The sequence below is a fragment of the Penicillium mononematosum genome (assembly GCF_028829835.1).
Source record: "Penicillium mononematosum strain IBT 11891 chromosome Unknown utg000002l:1.0-8112719.0:1.0-8118358.0, whole genome shotgun sequence".
In the NCBI taxonomy this organism is placed as follows: domain Eukaryota; kingdom Fungi; phylum Ascomycota; class Eurotiomycetes; order Eurotiales; family Aspergillaceae; genus Penicillium; species Penicillium mononematosum.
In genome coordinates this window covers 7258184-7278286 of record NW_026643272.1, presented here as the reverse complement: position 1 = coordinate 7278286, position 20103 = coordinate 7258184, and the positions used below count along the sequence as shown (strand labels likewise).

The 20103-nt window shown below is 50.0% G+C and overlaps 7 protein-coding genes across 7 annotated transcripts; 2 read left to right on the top strand and 5 right to left on the bottom strand.

Annotated features, from left to right (window-relative positions):
* Nucleotides 1-2850: 2850 nt before the first annotated feature.
* On the top strand, nt 2851-3695 carry N7519_004546 (uncharacterized protein; the record flags this gene model as incomplete). Its single annotated transcript, XM_057291322.1, has 5 exons — nt 2851-2892; nt 2953-3353; nt 3410-3489; nt 3541-3571; nt 3632-3695. 5 exons carry the CDS (start codon nt 2851-2853, stop codon nt 3693-3695), a joined length of 618 nt encoding a protein of 205 aa, XP_057152524.1.
* A 351-nt stretch (nt 3696-4046) lies between these two features.
* Nucleotides 4047-5366, bottom strand: N7519_004545 (SOS response-associated peptidase; the record flags this gene model as incomplete). Its single annotated transcript, XM_057291321.1, has 3 exons — nt 4047-4687; nt 4746-5289; nt 5340-5366. 3 exons carry the CDS (start codon nt 5364-5366, stop codon nt 4047-4049), a joined length of 1212 nt encoding a protein of 403 aa, XP_057152523.1.
* Nucleotides 5367-5665: 299 nt separating this feature from the next.
* N7519_004544 (TPR domain protein) lies at nt 5666-7123 on the top strand (the record flags this gene model as incomplete). Its single annotated transcript, XM_057291320.1, has 1 exon — nt 5666-7123. The coding sequence occupies one exon, from the start codon at nt 5666-5668 to the stop codon at nt 7121-7123; it is 1458 nt and encodes a 485-aa protein (XP_057152522.1).
* A 225-nt stretch (nt 7124-7348) lies between these two features.
* On the bottom strand, nt 7349-9148 carry cpcB (40S ribosomal protein RACK1). Its single transcript, XM_057291319.1, has 4 exons — nt 8959-9148; nt 8759-8885; nt 8311-8628; nt 7349-8060 (listed from the first exon to the last, which is right to left on the bottom strand). The coding sequence occupies exons 1-4, from the start codon at nt 9036-9038 to the stop codon at nt 7635-7637; spliced, it is 951 nt and encodes a 316-aa protein (XP_057152521.1). The 5' UTR covers nt 9039-9148; the 3' UTR covers nt 7349-7634.
* Nucleotides 9149-9491: 343 nt separating this feature from the next.
* Nucleotides 9492-10379, bottom strand: N7519_004542 (succinate dehydrogenase assembly factor 2; the record flags this gene model as incomplete). The annotated part of the gene is made up of 2 exons (XM_057291318.1): nt 9492-9928; nt 10037-10379. The coding sequence occupies 2 exons, from the start codon at nt 10377-10379 to the stop codon at nt 9492-9494; spliced, it is 780 nt and encodes a 259-aa protein (XP_057152520.1).
* Nucleotides 10380-11201: 822 nt separating this feature from the next.
* Nucleotides 11202-12137, bottom strand: N7519_004541 (p24 family protein; the record flags this gene model as incomplete). Its single annotated transcript, XM_057291317.1, has 4 exons — nt 11202-11220; nt 11283-11583; nt 11679-11805; nt 11925-12137. The coding sequence occupies 4 exons, from the start codon at nt 12135-12137 to the stop codon at nt 11202-11204; spliced, it is 660 nt and encodes a 219-aa protein (XP_057152519.1).
* Nucleotides 12138-12773: 636 nt separating this feature from the next.
* On the bottom strand, nt 12774-16502 carry N7519_004540 (uncharacterized protein; the record flags this gene model as incomplete). The annotated part of the gene is made up of 1 exon (XM_057291316.1): nt 12774-16502. One exon carries the CDS (start codon nt 16500-16502, stop codon nt 12774-12776), a length of 3729 nt encoding a protein of 1242 aa, XP_057152518.1.
* Between the last annotated feature and the right edge of the window lie 3601 nt (nt 16503-20103).

Below are 20103 nucleotides of genomic sequence, written 5' to 3'. Positions count from 1 at the left end.
AACCACAGTATTTGATTCATCTATTCTGTCAATAGATATACTTCAAGATGCACTAGTGTAACTGTTTTACTCCGGCCAACTCTCATTTGCTGTTCATTGAAATAATAACTAACAAGTAGGGAGTCGGATTCATGGTTGTGGCCGGACTATGTCTGCAGGGATCCATAACAAATTAACAGCCCACATATTCCGCCAATTGACTCGAAAGACAATATTTTCACATGCTTGTCGCAGTGGAGCCACATCTGGATTCTCGACCCATTCAACTCCCCAACCTTGCTTGTGAGCAATCGACACCCTCGGCTTCTCTCGCTCGGGATAGTGTAGGGAGGGATAAACCGGCCTTCACACCATATCAACTGAGAATATCTCCTATAGGAACAAACAGTTTTAGCTAGTGATCAGACTTTTTGACAACGCTACCCCCTATTGTATCTTCGCTATACAAGCAATCCACTCTCAAAATACTCTTGGTATGGCATGTGGCGAGCTTGACCTTGTCTCGGCTGGGGCATAGCATGGGGTCTCGTTCTATCTCGTTACACTGTCAAGGATGATGGGTTTTCTTTTCTTTCTTTTTTTTTTCGGTCTTTGTCATGAATCACAAGGCAATGCTTTCTCCAACAAGGCAATCTTTTGCGCGAGAGCACTGGGTCCACCTGTTTTGGTGGTGTGAGACAACACACTGTTGGCTGAAGACGAGGGAAAAGACAGACATATTTGGTTAGTGTACATGCAACCATCGAATGCATGCCATGGTCTTTTACCTCCGGGTTCAGCGGGGATCCTAGAATTGTCGTTATAGAGCATGCTGCGGTATGCACCGCCTGCATGACCGACAACACCTCAGACACTTTTATCGTCGCCACGGGTCTTTTAATCTACCCCCAATGCATTTATTACATGCCTTTCCCTGGCTTTGTAGTTCATATCGGGGATCATAAGGAACGATCTACGGCATCGGGATGTTAGAAGTGCGAGAAGGCCGGGTATTACATGTGCTGTGATAAAGCAAACATAGCATAACCAGTGGTGGGAACTGTCGGAAATTTAGAGATCAAGGTGCAAGAACGAAGTCATAAGTAGTCAAACAGAGAAGGAAGAAAAAAAAGAATTTTGAAAACCCTCCCTTAGGTTTTGTAAATCCATGGGATTACCAGGTAGCCCGCCTCCAACTGACCTACCTAGGTATCACTACTAGGTCGGTCAATTCCAAGGGAAAGAGACTGCCCTATGAGGTTTCCATGGAAAACCCTAACTTTTGGTTAATCTTGACAATCAAATGGCCAAGGTCCCCACCTCTCAGGCGACAAATATTTAATCTGCTTTCTTAATAACAATATAGAGCCCGTCTACCCTTCCTCTACGCGAGTGTTCGGGTGTCAAACCCGTGTGCGAAGTGAAAGACATTTACTTTGGCAAATTTTAACAATAAGGAAATTCGGGAATAAGACGGGAGATCCCGAGTGGAGCTCGGGAGAAACCGAACTTTATTTTTGACCACCCCATCCCCACCAGCCATTGGACCCTTTCAATATAGTGGACCCGTGTTCGGGGGAGGCACATGGATAGGCCGCGCCGGGCCTACCTAGGTATGTGTACCGCCTTTCTATCAACCTGTATACTGCCACCCACACGCGAACATGTCCCTACCTTCGAGGTACCCTTTGCCTTTAGTGTAAATATTACGGCCAAGGTGGCAGGGTCTACACTCCTTGCATGTGCTGCGCTAGCGATAATTGTATTGGTAGTCAACTACAGTCCGCCCCCTGGTTCCCACATACATCCCTCCACGCTTCTTTAACCTTCCCCATCGCGCTCTTCGCCCTAAACACCATAGGCATGTTTCAAAAAGCCCAATCTCTGGTAAAGCTCTATCCGGCATACAAAGTGGATGAGTTGGCAAGGCCCACACACATAGAGGTTCTATTTTGACGGTAACATGTCACCCAACGAACGATGCGCTACTGAATAAGCTTCGTCCAACCGTATACCGCTTAGAACTCGGGGAGCCCCGTTTGACTTCAGAAACAGTCTTTAGAATGCCCAGTTCCTGAGTTGAGGCTACCATAGGAAAAATCAGGATTTGTCACGCTCTGAAAAGGAATAGTAGCCCAGAACGGTTTTTAAGAAGAGAAGAAACCTTCAATGAAGTCTAGAGGTCTCTAGGAACTAAGGACTGGCGACGCCTACTTTTGGGGTTACAATAACCAGGGGACGGATCCATACCGCTCCTCACCAAATCCACCCTCTTTAGTCAAGAGAAATATATTTCAACTAGCACATCCTCGCTCTACGGCTGTCGTATGCACTTATGACGGATATTGCATACATGGATGCCTTTGCTGTATCTAGATCTGTTAGCCATTAACGAGAATAGGTCAATTCCAAGACTGAGTATGTGACAGATCTTTCACGTGGGTTTATCGCTTCAATATAGTGGAGGTGGCCCTTCTAAGGCTCGCCACTCCTGGTCGGAAACTTCCAAGGGCCGCACCTACCCGACCTCACAATTTTATGGACAACCTTCCAAATCGGGCCAGCATAAATATGATGACTAATATACTGTTCTCCAGGGCTGGTCCACGATTCCGGGGAAAGGTAATCCCGTACCCGCATTTCTTGCCTGGTAAAAATGGCATCGAGCTAGCACACTGGGTCCACTTTTCTTCATTTACCGCATTCGAAACCGCCTGCCATTCCTATCAAGCTATGATCCAGCTCTCGAATTTAATCATATCCAACCTCATACCAAGTTGCTCAATTACTCACTGCCAAGTACCTTGATATACTTACATCTCCGATGTTTGCAGCAAGAGCATTTGGCCGACAGGCCCGGGTTCTTCCCAAATGGACTCAATTCCGTTGTGTATCGACATTGGAAGGGTCTCCGTACATAGTATGCTATTGCACCACCTTACAGAGCCATCATTGAAGCTAAATTCTGGATAGTACGTGTTCCCAAATGAACAAGCAAATGGAACCCACGTCTTGTCACTATTGCCCTCCGAGCCAGTCAACCCAGACCTGGCTATCGGACTCGCGACTCAACTGCCACCGACAACAGACACCTTCAAAGAAAACCCAAAATTCCTGAATATAGTACAAGAAGTGTGCTCGAAATATGCACATGAAGACCCCGATGCCAAGTCTCAAGCGCAGGTCATGGTGTCTATGGCCGGGGCGAACCTGAACTCAGGCGGTGTGTTGTTAACGGGCCAACGCGGAAGACGTCGTGGAGGCGACTCGAGCAGTGGTGCTAGCGGTCAGGGTGGCGCAGGCTCTGGTGGGCGTGGTGGTTGGATTCATATCTCTGACGGCAGACGCCCGCCTGACTATGGGCGGATTGCTTGGTCTGTGTTTCAACAAGCACATTTTATTCCATGGGACTTATACTAATGTCATACAGGCCCGAGGATATGTTCGGAAGCCTTGAGGTGGATGCCAATGGTCAGTTCGTTGGAGACAATGGCAATTATCAGCCAAGTGGTATGTTTTCCAACTATGTGAAACCCAACAGGCCAAGCTAATACTTAGCAGGTACCTATCGTATCCTAACCCGAGACGGAATGTAAGTATCCCCTTCCTAAATGTTCGGTTATACTAGTACCAATGTTGATCGATTTTATAGTTTCGGGTTGAGTCCTTTCCTCAGAGAAAAGCTGGTCCAGAAGCTACGAGAGCTTGAGAAGTGACCTCTTCAAAATTAGTGTACATTGCCACAGAATCCTATGTAAAATATATATCCTTCCTCGACAGTGAATTCAGTGCTCTACTCTTTCTTTCCAGCCTGCATTCGGTTGCTGTTGAACTTTTTGCCCAGCTTTCTTTAACCACAGTCCTTTTGCATTGGACTGTTATCGACTCGACGCATTTTGCAAGTCAATCGAGTCTCCTGTTTTATGGAGCTGGGTTTGATCGACGCATTGGATATGAATGTCACCTACTAAATACAGCTTGGTCGTGTTGTTCCCATCCCTGCTTGACAAAAGGAAAAATATATATCGGTCGAAAGTAAAAAAGATTCATTTGATTCATTACATGTATCATTTGTTGAAGAAACTCGTAATTCGTTGCGATCCATCTGCTGCCTTGGTTCCACCAGACTTCTTCATAGGGCTATTGTGGGTAGCACTGCGCAACTTCTTCTTTTGCGGCGATGGCTCCGTTGGATCTGTACTGACATTTCGCTTCTTACTTTCCTCGGCGTCAGCAGGAGCTTCTGGAGTATGCTCCCTCTTGACAGCTGGCACCGGTTTTGGGGCATTGTCCTCGGTCCATTCTGAATCCTCAGTAGCGCGGTCCTCGGCATGGTCCGTCTTCACTTTCGGCGACCCAGGCTCCATTTTTGGGGAGGGATCTAATTTTTCCTGCGTTTTCGCATTGGCAAAGAAGTTTGCAATGTTGCTCTTGTTTTCCTTGCTGTCGACAGGAACAATAAAGTTCGGGGAATTGTTTCCAACTTTCCCAACCTCCTTGGGTACAGGATAGCACTCCAGTTCGCCCTCATAGGGTTTGAGAATCGATTGAAGCTCCTTTGACCAGGTCTTTTGGCGGGGGTCCAGCCATTTATTCATCGCTTCACTCCCGGGTTCCAGTATGACGGGCATACGTTCATGCAGGAACTTCAGGTAGGGATTAGAAGAGGTTGTGATCACCGTGTACGTGTAGAGCTTTTCATCAGAACCTGTGCAAATTATTTCGTCAGCCCGATTAGTACTCATATCAGAAAGGCCTGCACATGCCCTCATAGGAAACACAGTCCCATAGTCCAGCAAAGCACATCAGCTCCCCGTCTTTGCGCCGGATAAAATGTGGAACCTTTTCTTTGCCTCCAGGCCCCTTCTTCAACCACTCGTAAAAGCCCTGGCAGATGACAACACACCTCTTTCGTCGCTTCATGGTAGTCCACATCCCCGAATCTTTGGCCAAGGAATCATCGCGACAGTTAATAGTGCGCATCATGGACCCGTAATCCGGCTGGCGCTTCGTCCAGAATGGGATGAGACCCCATTTCATGCTCTGGAGTTTGTATTTGATAACTGCGTTGTCTATTGGCTCAGCATCTGAGCTCACTTCATCTTTTCCCTTTTCCGAATCTTGTTTCTGGTGCTCGCTATCAGCATCTTGGTGAGCATCGTAGCTCCCTTTATCGGTGATATCAGCGCGATAGACAGCACCAAAGTTGCCCGGTGCAAAGTTGTATGTCTCTCTGACTGCATCATCGTCTGGTGCTTCATCCACTTGCATGCCTTGTTCTTGCAGGCGGTGTCTGATGTACGCCAAGCGCTTGAGATGGTCAGCTGGCGAATAGGCTAGATGGAGGAACCGTAACATACCACGCCCAAAGCGTATCGTCCACACATGGTCACTGTGAGCTAGTATATCTACTGAATGAAGGGATCTCCACGAGCAATGCTTGGTCAAACCAGTGCATTTTCCGGACAGAATGGGTGGGAAGGTCCTCCAGCGGGCGACGTCATATGGCGGAGCGGAGCTTGGACCACCAGAAAATCGAGGGCTCTCCATCAACCACTCACCATATACCCTCTCCGTCTCTCCCTCTCCATTCTCTACGTCAATTTCCAAGGTTGTATCAGACAACCAGTCGCTGAATAAAATCGAAAATTGAGATTTCAGTCAAATACTCACTCACACGCTCCCAATGTTCCGCGCAGCATCACGGCGCACGAGCGCGCATGCCGCAAAACTTCTACAACCACAACCAAAGAGTCTCGCTCGCTCAATATACATCAACAGCACCACCCGACCAACCCTCCAACCGCGAATCAACAATGGCAAACCACTTGCAAGCCCCTACATCTCCGGTATACGGCACCTCACGATCATGCAGAAAATCAGCCGCAAATACCGCGAAGCATCTAAAGGAATCTGGCGCAAGAACCCCATCCTCATGCCACTAGCAATCATCTCGGTTGTTGGTGGTGCCTTCATCTTCGCCTACATCTCCTATGTGGAAGTGACACGGGTCGGGCCACAGTACCACAAATTCCCGCCGCCGGTGGCCGACGCTCTCCGCACGGCTGTTTATTACACCGAAATCGATCTCAACCCGGCCAAGGCTATGAAGGCGTACAGAGAGGCTCTGCATATAGCATTTGAGATGGGCATACATCCATACTCGGACGAGATTCTTGGGATCAAGCTGCAGGTTGCTATGATGCTGGAGAAGGCCGGGCTTGTGAAACCGGCGATTGATGTGTTGGAGCGAACGAAGAATGAGACTCTGGTCTGGGTGGAGGAAGTCACAGCAGGGAACACTGCTGCCGCGGCCGAAAAGGTGAAGGAAGCGCAGACGCAAGTGCAGAAGACCCCGGCCAATGTCAAGGTTGACACCGAGGCGATCCAGGAAACCGAGGAGGACCTGAAAGCAATTGCGCAGTACGAGGCTCGTCAGCGAGATAGAGCGCTCAAGAAGGTCGTTGGAATTGCGATGAAGCTTGGCGAGCTTTACTCCAGCGATTATATACAGGACGAGAAGAAAGCTGAGGCTGCGCAGGTCGCTGCTGTGGAGATCTGTCTGAAGGAAATGCACCGTCGCCAGAGGCTGGGACTTCCTGTTGGTAGCTCTAGCAGTGGCGAGGGGTCAGACGGGGAGTCATGGCTGAATCTCACTGAGATCGCGACGGCGTTGGCTGAGCTTGCTGCTACTTATACCGCCAAGGAGCGGTATGAGCTGGCCATGCCGCTATATATGCGCGCGTTGGATTTGATCCGCGCTGCCGAGGGAACTTCCATATCTTGCAAACAGGTGGTGCTGCTGAACGATGTCGCTACCGCTCTGGTTGGCCAGGTTCAACTACCCCCTAAGTCCCAGCCACAGCAACCTGTTACAGCGGAGCAGACTGTTGAGGCTGCGCAGAAATGGGCGGAGAAGGCCATTGAAGTTGCGGCGCACATTCAACCCCCGATACGGGACGAGGAGTGTGACATTACCTGCGTGGTTGCGACATACAACCTGGGCGAGTTGGCTGAGCTTCAAAAGAAACCAGAGGTTGCTAAGAAGAGGTATACCGAGGCTAAGGCATTGGCCGATGGGATTGGATATGAGGAGGGGAGTATGATGGCCAACGAGGCCTTGAAGAGACTTGGAAAGAAATAATGGGTAGAACCGTGAAGGCGTCTCTGTTCAGCCTGATGTACATTATGATGTAGAAATCCCAAACCATTTTTTGTATATGATTTGACTCTCCTCGTCATACATACCATACTTATGTACAAAGTATGTAGCATTACCCTACTCCGTACATAGATAGCACAAGTGGGAGCACAAACGAGAGGAAAGATATATAACATAACAGACATACTGTACGATGGTTTTACAAGATATCTTTAGAAGAAAAATAGGAAACATTTTGATGCCTTAACTGGTATTAGAACATCACACGTCTTGTACAAGATTCCATACATTTTCCATGCGGATCAAGTAGGCTAGACATGTCAGAAAACCTCCAGGCCGGGGACACCTCAGTCCCGGCGAGAAGTGCTTCATTGCTCGTGGCTCATACATCCCAAACCAATGCTCTTCTGGCCATATCTTTTGAACTTTTTTTCAATTCCCTTGTCAATAGATCAAAAAGAGGCTCCTCAAGCTCCGATACAACAACTCAAATCTATGCGCGCGACATAACACCCCAGGCGCGGATCTTGTTGTCGGTGTAACCGGCGAACAGGGTCTGGCCGTCAGCGGACCAGGCCAAGCTGATGCACTCGGGGTCACGGCTCTTCTTGCCCTTCTCAACGAACTCAGGCTTGAGCTCATCAACCTTGCTCTTCTTCTCGAGGTCGAAGATGGTGATGGAGCTGCTGGTGGCAGCGCACAGCCAGTAGCGGTTGGGGGAGAAGACGAGAGCGTGGATCTCATCGCCAGCGGAGAGAGAGTAGAGGTGCTTGGACTCGTTAAGGTCCCAGAGCATGGTGGTACCGTCCTTGCCACCGGAGGCGCAGAGGGATCCGTCGGGGGAGATGGTGACGGTGTTGATGTATCCGGTGTGACCGATGTGGTCGGTCTGGAGACGGCAGGAAGCGAGCTCCCAAACCTAGACGCGGATCAAATGTTAGCGTCGATACCCTCGTAAAGAATGTCAAGTGTCAAGGAAAATTTTTTTCCAATCCTTCTCTCATTCAATAAAACCAAAAAAATTGTTGCTGTGCCCATCAGGCATTGGGTGAAAATTGTCTCATGGCCCCGAAGGGCTCTGAAGTAGCAAATACGTTTATGCAAACATCACGCGGGCAAAGCAAGGCGGGGAGGAGATTCTGCAGGGAAATTCGGAGTCGATTGCGTACCTTGACGAGCTTGTCCCAGCCAGCGGAGACAATGACGGGGTTCTGGGGGTTGGGGCTGAAGCGAACGCAGGAAACCCACTCGGTGTGGCCCTTGTCGGTGATGGTGAACTTGCAGTCACCGAGGGTGTTCCACAGCTTGATGGAGCGGTCACGGGAACCGGAGACGATCTGACGGTTGTCGGCGGAGAACGAGACGGACAGAACATCGTTGGTGTGGCCGACGAAAGTGCGGGTGGTGTTACCGGTGGAGAGCTCCCAGAGGCGGAGAGACTTATCCCACGAGGCGGACAGAGCGTAGGCACCGTCGGAGGAGATCACCTATAACGCAGACAAGACCATCGGTCAGCCAAAACCATTCCATCTTTTATTTTCATTTTCGAAATGCGCCATCCAGCCATCTGTCGCATCCAATGGTTTTCGTGGTTCATTCGGGAGAAGAAAAACGTACACAGTCAGAGACGATGTGCGAGTGACCCTCGAGGCTGCGCTTGGGGTAACCGTAGGCCTGCTCATCACGGGTAAGGTTCCAGATGATCAGGGTCTTGTCGCGGGAAGCGGACAGCAGCATGTTGGGGCTATTATCAACATTCCAGTCAGAATTTTGTCCCTTCAAAAATTCAATCCCCGATCGGGATAGGTCGTTCTTACTTCTCCAGGGAGGTGGCGAGGGAAGTAACCCAGCCATTGTGGCCCTCAAGGGTGCCGCGAAGAACCAGCTGCTCAGCCATTATGGGAATGAGACAATGAAGGAGAGAGAGGGATGGGCGGAGATTGTCGTTGACTCTAGGGGGGAGGTAAAATCGAGATGGGAGGCAGACGTGCCCGCTCAAGCCCTAAGCCGCTTCGCTGCTCTCCTTGTGTGGTTCCGTGGAGCCCTAATACTAAGCGAAGTAGTCACATGACTTGGATCTATACAGACAAGCTCGGGGTCTCGACAACGTATATTGAAGATAGAGAATTGAATGTCCATTTGCATTCAGGTTTTCTCTGTCATATTCGAAACTAGAACTGACTTTGGTCATCTACCCCAATCTGTGAATTCCACACCCATTGATCCCAGTACAATCAAATATACAACATTCTTAATACATGCCTTCTATGGACAATATGACCACTATGACAACTATAGTACAGTTTTGAAATCGACCAACTCTCCGAGTTCAATCTCTTCCACATGCCCCTTACGAATTAAACACCTGAACATCGGGCATTCTTCCCAAGCCACCACCACCACCAGTCTTCTTATTCTTGGCCTTCTCAAAGCCAGTAGCACTCTTATCGCGAACATGCTCTCTGAGCAGCGTGAGAACCTCAGAGTTCTGCCAGCGCGACGGTACAGGCCGGTAAGCTGCCCTGAAAGCGCCAATGGTCTGCGCCCATTCACCGCTCTTCGCACCGCTCTCCTTCCAAGTTTCGGTGATGGTATCCTCCTTAGGAGTGGAGGGTGAGATCTCCTCTGGTGAGTCCTGTGTCGCCCAGTAGTAGATGTCCCAATCGTTTTCGTCGAGGAAGCTGTCGTACTCGACGAGCTGATCGTAGTCCATCTTGCCCAGGTAGACATCTGCGAACGTCGAGAGGAGCAGGTCCGATTCCAGGATTCCGCGCTTGCGGCTTTGGTCTGCGGTGGAATTGATTAGCTTGAATGGTTCTTGGCATATTTATGCATCAAGTCCTCGGCCTTAGCATTGAGACCGAGGCGCAGACATGTATGGGAATGAGTACGAACATAGCAGACGTGCCCTCTTCGTGGCTAGCTCCTCCCCAACTCTCTTCAAAGGCTCAACCTTAAACGTAATACCCTCCATCTCACCAACGCCAAGCTCGGGCTTCTGCGCCCCGTTATCCTGACGACCACCGGTGAAATGCTCAATCCTTCCGGGGTACGGATCGGACGGTCTGTAGTTGGGATTGGCTGAGTTCAGCATCTCGGGTGGTGCGGGCTTCTGCCCGACATTGACGAAGTCCTTTGTCATGGTGGAGGTTGTGTTGGGCACGAATTGATTCGGGGCCTTGTTGGCCTGGTTTGCGCGGTGCGCCTTTACCTCCGGGGGGAGCTTCGTCGCTGCCATCTTTGAGGCGTAGAGCTGTTGCGCCGAATTGGCGGTTTAGTCTTGTGGCTGTGCTTATGGATGATGGCACTGGTCGCGCGAGGCGATGGAGTATACGTGGAGCAGACATCTTGCTGTACAGTATCCTATGGAGAGTTGAGACTTTGCTTTTTCTCTCTAGGGATGAGGAGTTGGCGTTTGATGCTCGGCTTTGACATCATCCGGTGTAATAGCCCGGGGAACCGAAAAGCTCCTGCAATGCCCGGTGTTTGTTCTGTTTGCAATGTTAAACATTCCATTGAGAGGCCGTGGATTACACACTTGTCGACACAGCGCAATTCTTTAGATTCTATGGGTCTATTGGGGCCCTTGGGCCTTTAAATTGGCGCACTATTTGCTGCTTTGGCCTGCCTGTTGTTTTGGTTTCACCGAAGTCGGAATCCCTCTGCAAGATTTCGATCTAGATGTATACATATGTACACTGACCTCATGCAGAAATACAAAGCTCTCCAGGGTTACCTACCAAGATACCTACTACGTAGGCAGTGCTATACCAGCATAGGTAGATACTAATCAATATAGGAATACTCGGTAATACCTCACTGGGCAAAAAGGAGCTCAGTGAAGTATAGCTAACCAACCATCCCGAAGGTATCACATGCGAGAAACAGAAATATTATTAGCGCCAGGCTGCAGAAAGCATGGTGTACATTTTATATCATTGAGATCATGACTGTTGAACAGAATGCCACTCGACATTAGAGCAAAAGGATTTGCAATGCAACCGCTGCAAAACCAAAAAAAGAACCATCAAAGATGCAACCATTCCATGGACTAGTAAATCTAGATAAGGTGCTTAGATCTGCAAGAACCAGATAGTCAGTAACCATTCCCACCTTCAACCACAACCACAATTCGACATACCTGAAGTAAGCCCTCAGGTAAACAACCTGCCAAGCACCCAGCCCGATAAGCATACCCATGGTACCAAAAGCGAACCACTTCACGCGCTCATTGGTGCTCTCATTGGTATCACGCAAACGCTGCTCACGCGCACGCAGGTACTCCATCTCGGTCACGATATCGGCAACCATCTCCTCAATGCGGCGGAGGTCTGTCTCGACAGGCTTGAGCTTCTCCTGCGATTGGATGCTGTTCCAGTCGCGGGCATCGGCGCCAATGTCGACGTCAAGTTCGATGGGGCGGGAGGGGTTCTGGATGGTGTCTGATGGGGTGGTGTTGTTTTAGTATCGTTTCCTCTTTAACTACGGCATTTTCCTCGGCGAATTGGGTGTGTTATGCGAGGGGACTGCCACTTACTGTGGCCGACAAGCTGGTTTTCAAAGCAGACGTCGAAAGCTGTGTCCGCGGGCGAAGTGAAAAGTTGACGCGTCTCGCCGACGACGTCCTTAGGGCGACCGTAGTCATTGCCCATAGCGTCCTTGATCTATATAGAGAAAAAGAAGAATTAGTCGCGGTCCACAATTCAGTAATTCGGCTTTGGCTTCCAAGTCCCAGCAGACCAAGAACGAAATCCCATCCACATCCAGAAATAGTCCCACGTACATGAATGTTGACCTTCTGGCCATCACCCTTCGAGCCACCAACGATGGCAGTGACAACGACGAGCTGGTCCTTGGAGACGAAGTTGCGAATGCATCGCTCGTTCTTGCCGCCGCCGGAGGTGGCGACGAGGTCGAATTTTAGGGCACTGGCGAGCTGAACGAAGACAAAGAGGAAGCTAAGGATGGCCCTCAGCGTGATTGGTGAGGTGCCCATTGTTGCGGCGTGGAATTGGCGGTTGTAAACACGGATGCTTGCTGTTGATGACACCTGGTAAGGGGAGTGCGGGATTAACTTTGTTCCGGTGCCACAGTCTGCGGTCTATACTTCGAGGGATTCTTCTTTCACGCAGCAAATATTGCTAGGTCTAATTGTTTGTATTTGCACAAGTCGGGTTATTACTACGTGTTGGAGTTATGGTGTTCACAGAAGAATGAAATGGTTTCTGAGTGTCAGGGCATTGAAAAATAGCCCAAGTATAGAATAGACATGGTATCTCGAAATCCACGAAAGCAATCAAAGCGACGTCCCAGCAAAGAGACAAAATGGAAAACCCGAAGTCCGTATTAATCATTTAGTCGCACGCAGAAAGGTAGGAAATAATGTGGCGCACAAAAGCGCAAGAAAAGATAGGAAAAAGCCACCCGGTCGTAGCCATAGTAAACAATAAGGAAAAGAGGACATGACTCTATGTGAACAAAGTGAAAAGAAGGGGAATGATAGAGATGGCAGTGCTGTTGCACAAACAAGGAAGGCCGAAGCGATGGACATGATATGTAGATCGTTAGATGAATTAGAACGCTCAGCAATGCAAGACATTAGTCGAGAATGTCGTCAGGGTACTTCAAACCTTTAGGCCTCGACCTTCTTTCGGCGCGCAAAGAAACGGGAGAAGCCACCGTCCTTCGCCTTAGAGCCCATTGGTATGGAAGATCGGTTAGGGGCCGGAGGAGGCCCGGTGTTTCGGAGGAAATCCGCCAAATCACCGGTGTCGGTCCGGCGGTTTGAGATGGAAGGCATGGTGCCAGTGTTGCGCTCCTGGCCCACCTTGGCAGAGTAGTTGGATTGGACCTTTGTGGGGGGATTTTGTGTGCGCAAGGAGTTTTGAGAGGTCCGGAGCAGACGTGCCTTCATGCCTGATGCGCCGGAGAGACCATTTGATGCAGGAGCACTGATTGCAAATGGCTGTGGGGTTTGCTCAGAGGGTGGTGGAGGAGGAGCATTGCGCAGGAAATCCATCAGGCTCTCCTCTTCGCGCTTAGGCTTGGGATTTTGTTCCTTTTCCAGAAGCTCTTCTAGAAGAGCGTCATCATCGTCGTCAATGGCGTAAGGATCTGGAGCACGGCGCTGCTTCCGAACAGGCTGGGGCTCGTCGAAGTCTGTGGCGCTTCCGGATGCTGTAGCCTTGGTTCGGTTTGAATCCAGCAAGCCGGACCGCGAACCAAGAGATGTCAAGGATTTATTGGGCGTGGATCCATTACCAGTGCTCACGAAAGAGTTGGATGTAGTGTTATCCAGTTGAAGATCATCCGAATCAATGGTGTTGCGGAAAGGTGCGACTGTCCGAGGAATTCGGTGCGCACCTGCAGGCATAGGAGGCCCTTCACGAATGAAGTCGATGAGATCCGAAGTCTGAGATCCTCCCGTCTCGGCAGATCGGGCTTGAAGCTTAGGTCGGTTTCCACGGGACGCAGTGGAGAGAGTTGAGGGAGGACGAACAGGACGGGTGCTCTCGGCAGAGATAGAGGTCTTAGGCTCGTTTGGCCCACTAGCAGGGCCAGTCGATCTCATGAATTCCGCGAAGTCGCGTGTCGAATCTGAGGGGGAGATTCGCGCGTCGCGCGCGTGTCCAATCTTGCTAGACCTCGATGTTGATGACATGTTGGTCAAGCGCGTAGTAAGCGGGACGTGCTTGGGTGACTCAATGGATCTGGTGTGAGAGATTGGAGTCATCTCCCCAGTTGCTTTTGAGGAAACTGAGGCTTGAGGGCGGTGTTTTTCTTCGTCCGGTGGCGCGGTGGTATTTAAGAATTCAGCCAGGTCGGAGACGCCTGCCGTCTCTGATCGAGGAACTGATCGGCTAGGCATGTCAGGTAAGGTCATCTCCCTGACACTTCGCGGAGTAAGGGTGTAATGGATAGTCTCATCACTGTTGATCAACTTATCCAAGTCGGCAATATCGTCGTCTACAGAGTCTACGCTCCCAGATGCGCGACTGGTTTCAGACGAACTGCGCATGCGGGGCGAACCAGATTCACCCAGTGGTCGACCCATGAGACCCTTCAGCTTGCTAGAAACGTGCGATGTGGTAGAGCCAGCAGTTACTGGACGCGTATTCTCGCGAGCACTGCCGAAGCTCCCAGACCGACGGGTTTTAGTGATGATAGATGAAGCCGTCGACGTCGATGGCCGAGACATACGCTGAACAGCGGCTCGCTCAACCGCGGAGGCGGAGGCGGAGGCGGGGGAGCTTCGGTTGCTGGCTGTGACCTCCAAAGGAGCAGGTCTGGGGCGAGTTTTCGATCGCTGCGAATTACCTGAACTAGAAGTCGGGCGAGTGATATCGACGGGGAGAGATTTTGAAGATTTTGCCGTTTCGGTGCATGCCTCTGATGGCTGAGCCGGAGGGGTGGTGGTCGTGGCCATGTTATTCAGATCATTGGTCGCATCGTGATCGATAGAAGATGTGACAGCCTCGATGGGGGGTGCGGGTGGAGCCGGCGTGGTCTCAACCCCTTGCGTTGAAGGCTGACTCTCCGCAACTGCTTGCATTCCTGAATCGCTAGTCTGTTCAGAGATCGACCTTGCATTCAGTAGGCTGACATCCCTGGAGGATTGTCGTTTCGGTCGTTGTACCGTCGAAGTCAATTTAGGCTTTTCGCATAATCCCGTGCCCTCAATCACCTCTGGGTCTTTCTGATTCGGCCGATCGCCCAAGGATACGATGGAGACGCGAGCACTATTGGATTGATCGGTCATAGCGTCTTCATCTTGTGCGATAGCTCGCAAGGATGCAACCATCTCACTGACAGGAGGCGTGTCCTCTTCTTCTTCATGCAAGATCGACATTCTCGTATTTTCGGAAGCTTCTGCAGGTGTCTTTTCGTGTTCTGTCGTGACAGCAATGCCAGGTGTAGTAGTTTCGGCTGCATCCACATATTCTGCGGATTCATCGTCCTCGTACATAGTCTCTAGTTGCTTTTTCTCCGATGCGGTGGGCGATGGGTGGTCTGTTGGCGACTCTGGCTCCTCCTCAGCGGAGTTGAGTGTGGCCGCCTCATTAGGTAGAGACCTCGTACGAACATGACGGAATGATTTGCCGGGTTCAATAGCCGACGCACTCACGGGCGAGCTGTTTACTGAACCTGGAGATTTTGGCACAAGTGAGGGTGACGAAAACACCATCAGACTACGTGGTCGCACCTTGTGAGCGATAACGGCCTGCATGGTTTGCACCTCCCCATCTAGATCGCCAATGTAGCCCGGGACCTCGATCTCTTGGACGTCGTAATCACTCATTGGCAAGGGGACAGTGGCGGGGTCGAAAGGCGGAGAATTCGGCACGGGGAGAGGCTCCTTGGGAGTCACTGGTTCCTCAATCGTCACAATGCTGCTCTTTCGGCTGTTTGCCAGGGAGTATCCACGTGGGCGGAACGATTCACGAGATAGTGTTCGAGAAAGAGTGGTTCCGCGTCTGCGCTGCCTCCACGTTCGCCACAGACGACCCAAGGTTGCATTCAGGGCCAACTTCTCCATATCGAGATCTTCCACCACAAGTCGGTCGATTCTTTTTCGCTCTCCAGATCCATTCAACTCATCGCCGCCATTATTGAGCTGTGCGGACAAACGAGACCGCGATGTCTCGCCGGCAATGACGAGTGCGCGCTCGCCAATGTATTCGATGATCGAGGTAAGGAAAATAGAAGCTGCAGGTGTAATATTGTCGACATGGCTGGTAAATCTGCGGGGTGCTCCATCGGTCTCTCCAAGTCTATCTTGTGCGATAAACTCGTCTTCGTCATCCTCTTCCATATCGCCCAGTCGTGTGTAGACCATGCAGCGTAGACGGGTTAACTTCCATGAGCGTACTAGATCAAAATCGCCGCCGGGCTCCTGGCCACCGCGGAATTCCGTCTGCTCATCGTCCGCTCCACCCATATATTCACTCAACTCCTCTTCAGCCGAGGCCACGACTTCCTTGGCCAGGCGGGGCTTTAGCACCTCGGCCATGGCGGGTCGAATGCATGCGAGCTGAGTCGACTTGGACGAAGCGAGGATGTTAAACAAGAGGTTATCGAGGAATCCGTTCAGGAGCGATAGCGCGGCCGGGGTCACCAGCGCTGTGGCGCCGGCCCCGGTTTCCTCATCCTCAGCGACAAAATCGGCGGCGTTGAACTCCTGGTCGGCAGAGATGATCTCCGAAGCTGCAGATGGCGAGATGAAAGCTGGGGCCGGAGTCACGGACGGTGGTGACATGAGGTTGACTCGAGAAAACTGCGAATCGGTAGAAACCACGCTGGGGCTGCGCGAACGAGACGCGGCCCCGGTATCCAGGAAGTCGGGTACTTTGATGGATTGCATTGTGTAGCCCAGGTATATTTAGGTCGAGGGCTCGAAGACTCGAGGGCTTTAGTCTGCCTCTTTTCTGTGTTCCTTCGCAGACCTCGAGTTGGACGGGAAGGCGCTGGGTAGAAATCGAAATTTCTAAATCATCCTGTACTCCCAGGAATGTCAGTCTGACACGATTCTGCGGGTGAAATCTGACTTGAATGAAATTTGGGGGCTTGTACGACTGCATGCGCAACTTCGCCCCGACGGGGCCCCGTGATAATGGAAAGGGTGGATTTCCAACTTACCCGTTTGAATGAGAGATGCGATCAGTGCTCATACCGCATTGGCGTAGGGGAAGTAAAAGAGAAGCAAAAGAATGAAAGATAATCACCCGTGAAGGCCGGGAGAGAGAGTCAGGAGTAATTATTCCATCCGAGTCAGTGGGGACTTGGGAGCATTCGGGGTCGACTACCGAATAATTTATGGAGCAGCTGCAATTGTATACAAATCTTACAATCTTACCTGATTACACTTTTCTTTTTGGGGTTGCATTGTAAAGACCCCTGCACCTTATTTAGGCTATTCCTCCTATTTTAAACGCCATACGGAGTAACCTATTCACATATATTCATTGTAGGCAGTTATTGTACTATGTACTCCGTATACCTTATTGAATTATTCAAAGACGGTCTTCCCCCTTATTCGGAGAAAGAAAAAAGGAAACCCCATCGCAATCGCGCCCCACGGGAAAAAAAACAGAACAATGTTCCAGCGATCGGCACGCTAAAGTGCCCCGCTCGCACCTCGTTTCAGGCCTCATTGGTTGTGGGCAGCCAATCATTGAATGAGGTTCCATGGATTTGGGCGGCGGGGGTCTCAGTTAGCCTTTAGCGCCATTCCTTTCTTGTAAAATTATTGATTTTTGCCTCGACTCATTCCTAAAAAGAAGTTTGCCCCAGGTGCACATAGGGTATATGTATACCATTTTAAGGTGTGACTCGGGAAGTATTTGTAATTATGATATCTGATATCTGAATATCCCATTTAAGTATGCCCCGCTAATACTACGGGGCACATTCGGTAGTGCAGCTGTTAGCGCATAACACCCTTTTCCACACGTTCCTCAGCCGTTCCACAGGTCCCAGGGGCACACGAGGATAAGCCTGTGGCGCAGAAATGCCATGCTACGGGTACCCGGTCCCCATTTTCCAGTTTCTGGAAACTTTATGTATACATATTGCACCATTTGAAACCTTGGAACACTATAACATCTGAGACAAATATCTCAAATTATATCAATTTCCCCAATCAGCTTCTGCTTAGGTGGCCAGGTGGCCCCCTATGTGACGCGCACCCGTACCTTCCTCCAGGGCTGATCTGAACCATTTATTGACCAACTCTGGATCCTCCAATCAATTCCTTTGTCAAATTCTCACCCGTGGAAGACCACCCGTTCATTTCTTGGAGGAGCCTCCTACCTAGGCGAATGAGAGGCTGAGAACCCAATCTCATTTTATATGACATGCTGAAGCTGAAAATGTGAGAATACGAAGTACGGAGTAATCCGATCCTCCCGTGTCCATCTGAGCATTCAACATCGGAGATGACAGGACTTCGGGTTTAGTGGGCCCATGTGGCAATGAACAATAATAGGGTTATGGCGACTATTGCCAGGTACTCCAACGTAGCGCGCACTAGTAGTAACTAACGACCACAATGGATATTGTCACAACAAGGCATGAATCATGCAAGAATATCAAGTTCTCTCCGGAAAAAGCAATGAATAAATGTACAACGCACAAATTGTTCTCGCACCTTGCAGGGCACCTCTATAGATCTATATAGATCTAGTGATATATCAGCTCCCATCTTCATGCATATTCCCTGATCTATACGGGGTCCCCTTAGCCCTAGAAGCAGCTTACTATGTGCAGTATCAACATCCCGGGACCTCGTCCAGGTACCAGCTTCAGCCCATCTCACGCAGGAGTCACCCGTATCGCACAACGAAATGTTGTACACGCTATATCCCGTAGCCAGCGTTGGAATATCGTCATTCTCATTGATTCCTCGAAAACCCCTCAGCAACGGGAATGCATTTCCATTCCCGACAAAACCCCATCTCACCATAGCGCACGCGGCTATGACCACAATTCGTAATCGCCATCAGGGAAAAGACTTGGTTCCCCTAGCGACCCCTGGCCCTAGAATCAGCGTATGTACTCCGTATCCTCCGTGTCCTTGAACTCCATTGTTGGAGCTAACATACCCCATATGGAAAGAAAGACTCTCCACTCTAGCCTCTAGCTGTCAGACCCTTCATAACAACCCTTCCCGGGTCCACAGTCTAGTTTGTACGGGGACTCCAAAAAAGCTAAGGATCCTGCCGCGATCGACAGAAGACTGACTATTCGGCTTGATGGATTAGCCGAATATCTCCGCGATTTCTTCATGTATGTATTTCTCCGCGGGACGCTTCACGCTTACGACTCATACAACGTACCTACAACATAGATGATTTATTATAGTATACGGAGTATATTGTATGCACTTCTCTACATGTGCATCTCATTGGCTCCTCGATCACCGACCCGCACGCTATACAGCCGAATATCTTCCAAATTAGGAAAGTCGTGATCGTCAATGATCGACAGCGAGTACCAGGGACAAGGAAAATGACAGAGAAAAGGAATCAAAAACCTGCTTCGGCCCGGTTCATGTTCACCGCTTCGTTCTAAAAGTCTAACGAAGCCCCCTACTAATCCGTATTCTCTGCTTTAGTGTACGTTTTCCCTTTCTAAGGTTCTTCCCCGGGCTGTCCGTGCTCTGCGCCGTTGTGATCGACAAATTTAATTAAAAACGGCGATTCGACACTTCCACTCTGGATATGCACAAATCTTCATTATATGATATGTTACGCCGTTGTGGTCGATATGGAATTGAATTGGAAACGGCGAGTCGATACTTCAACTTTGGATATGCACGAGTCATGTTTATATGATCTGTCACCCCGAAACGGTCACATTTTCTCCGAAGGCACAGGTGCATGGTGGATAGATCCAAGTCTAATGAGCACACACATTCGCATTTCTTTGCTTCTGTTAGATTTACTGTGGTCGTATGCCAAACCCCGAAATCCCGGGGTGATCTTCGCTGCATGAAAATATACATGTACGATATACCCGTCATACACTAACTTCCCTACAGCATACTACAACATATGTACACGCATGGAACTTGTAACCTGTGGAGCTTGGCATCGTCCGGTCCATTATTTCGTGTCACTCATCATCTAACTATCAAGCTAGCACCCGTCTGCATGCATTTTCGCCCCTTCGAATATGAAACTGCCGACAATCCCCGCTGACCTTAATGGAGCTAAGTGGATAATTACCCATCTGCATGGAGTCCGCATAAAGTCCCACATGAAGAAATGGAGCACAAAAACAAACAAAAAAAGAAAGTCCCCTATAGGATGGCTCAGTAATAATTGACCTCGTTGAACCGTACCTATCGACCGGTATCTTTACACTATGTACGGAGTGCTCCTTCGCAAGACCCTACGGAGTACGCGGAGTACAACCACCATCACTAGCATTAGCGCACCAGCCGCACACTTGTCCAAAAATAC

Coding starts and splice junctions, on each gene's coding strand:
- cpcB (XM_057291319.1), bottom strand. CDS start 9,038: ATGGCTGAGCAGCTGGTTCTTCGCGGCACCCTTGAGGGCCACAATGGC. Junction 8,886..8,958: donor CTCGCCACCTCCCTGGAGAA/GTAAGAACGACC, acceptor TGTTGATAATAG/CCCCAACATGCTGCTGTCCG. Junction 8,629..8,758: donor CGCACATCGTCTCTGACTGT/GTACGTTTTTCT, acceptor TCTGCGTTATAG/GTGATCTCCTCCGACGGTGC.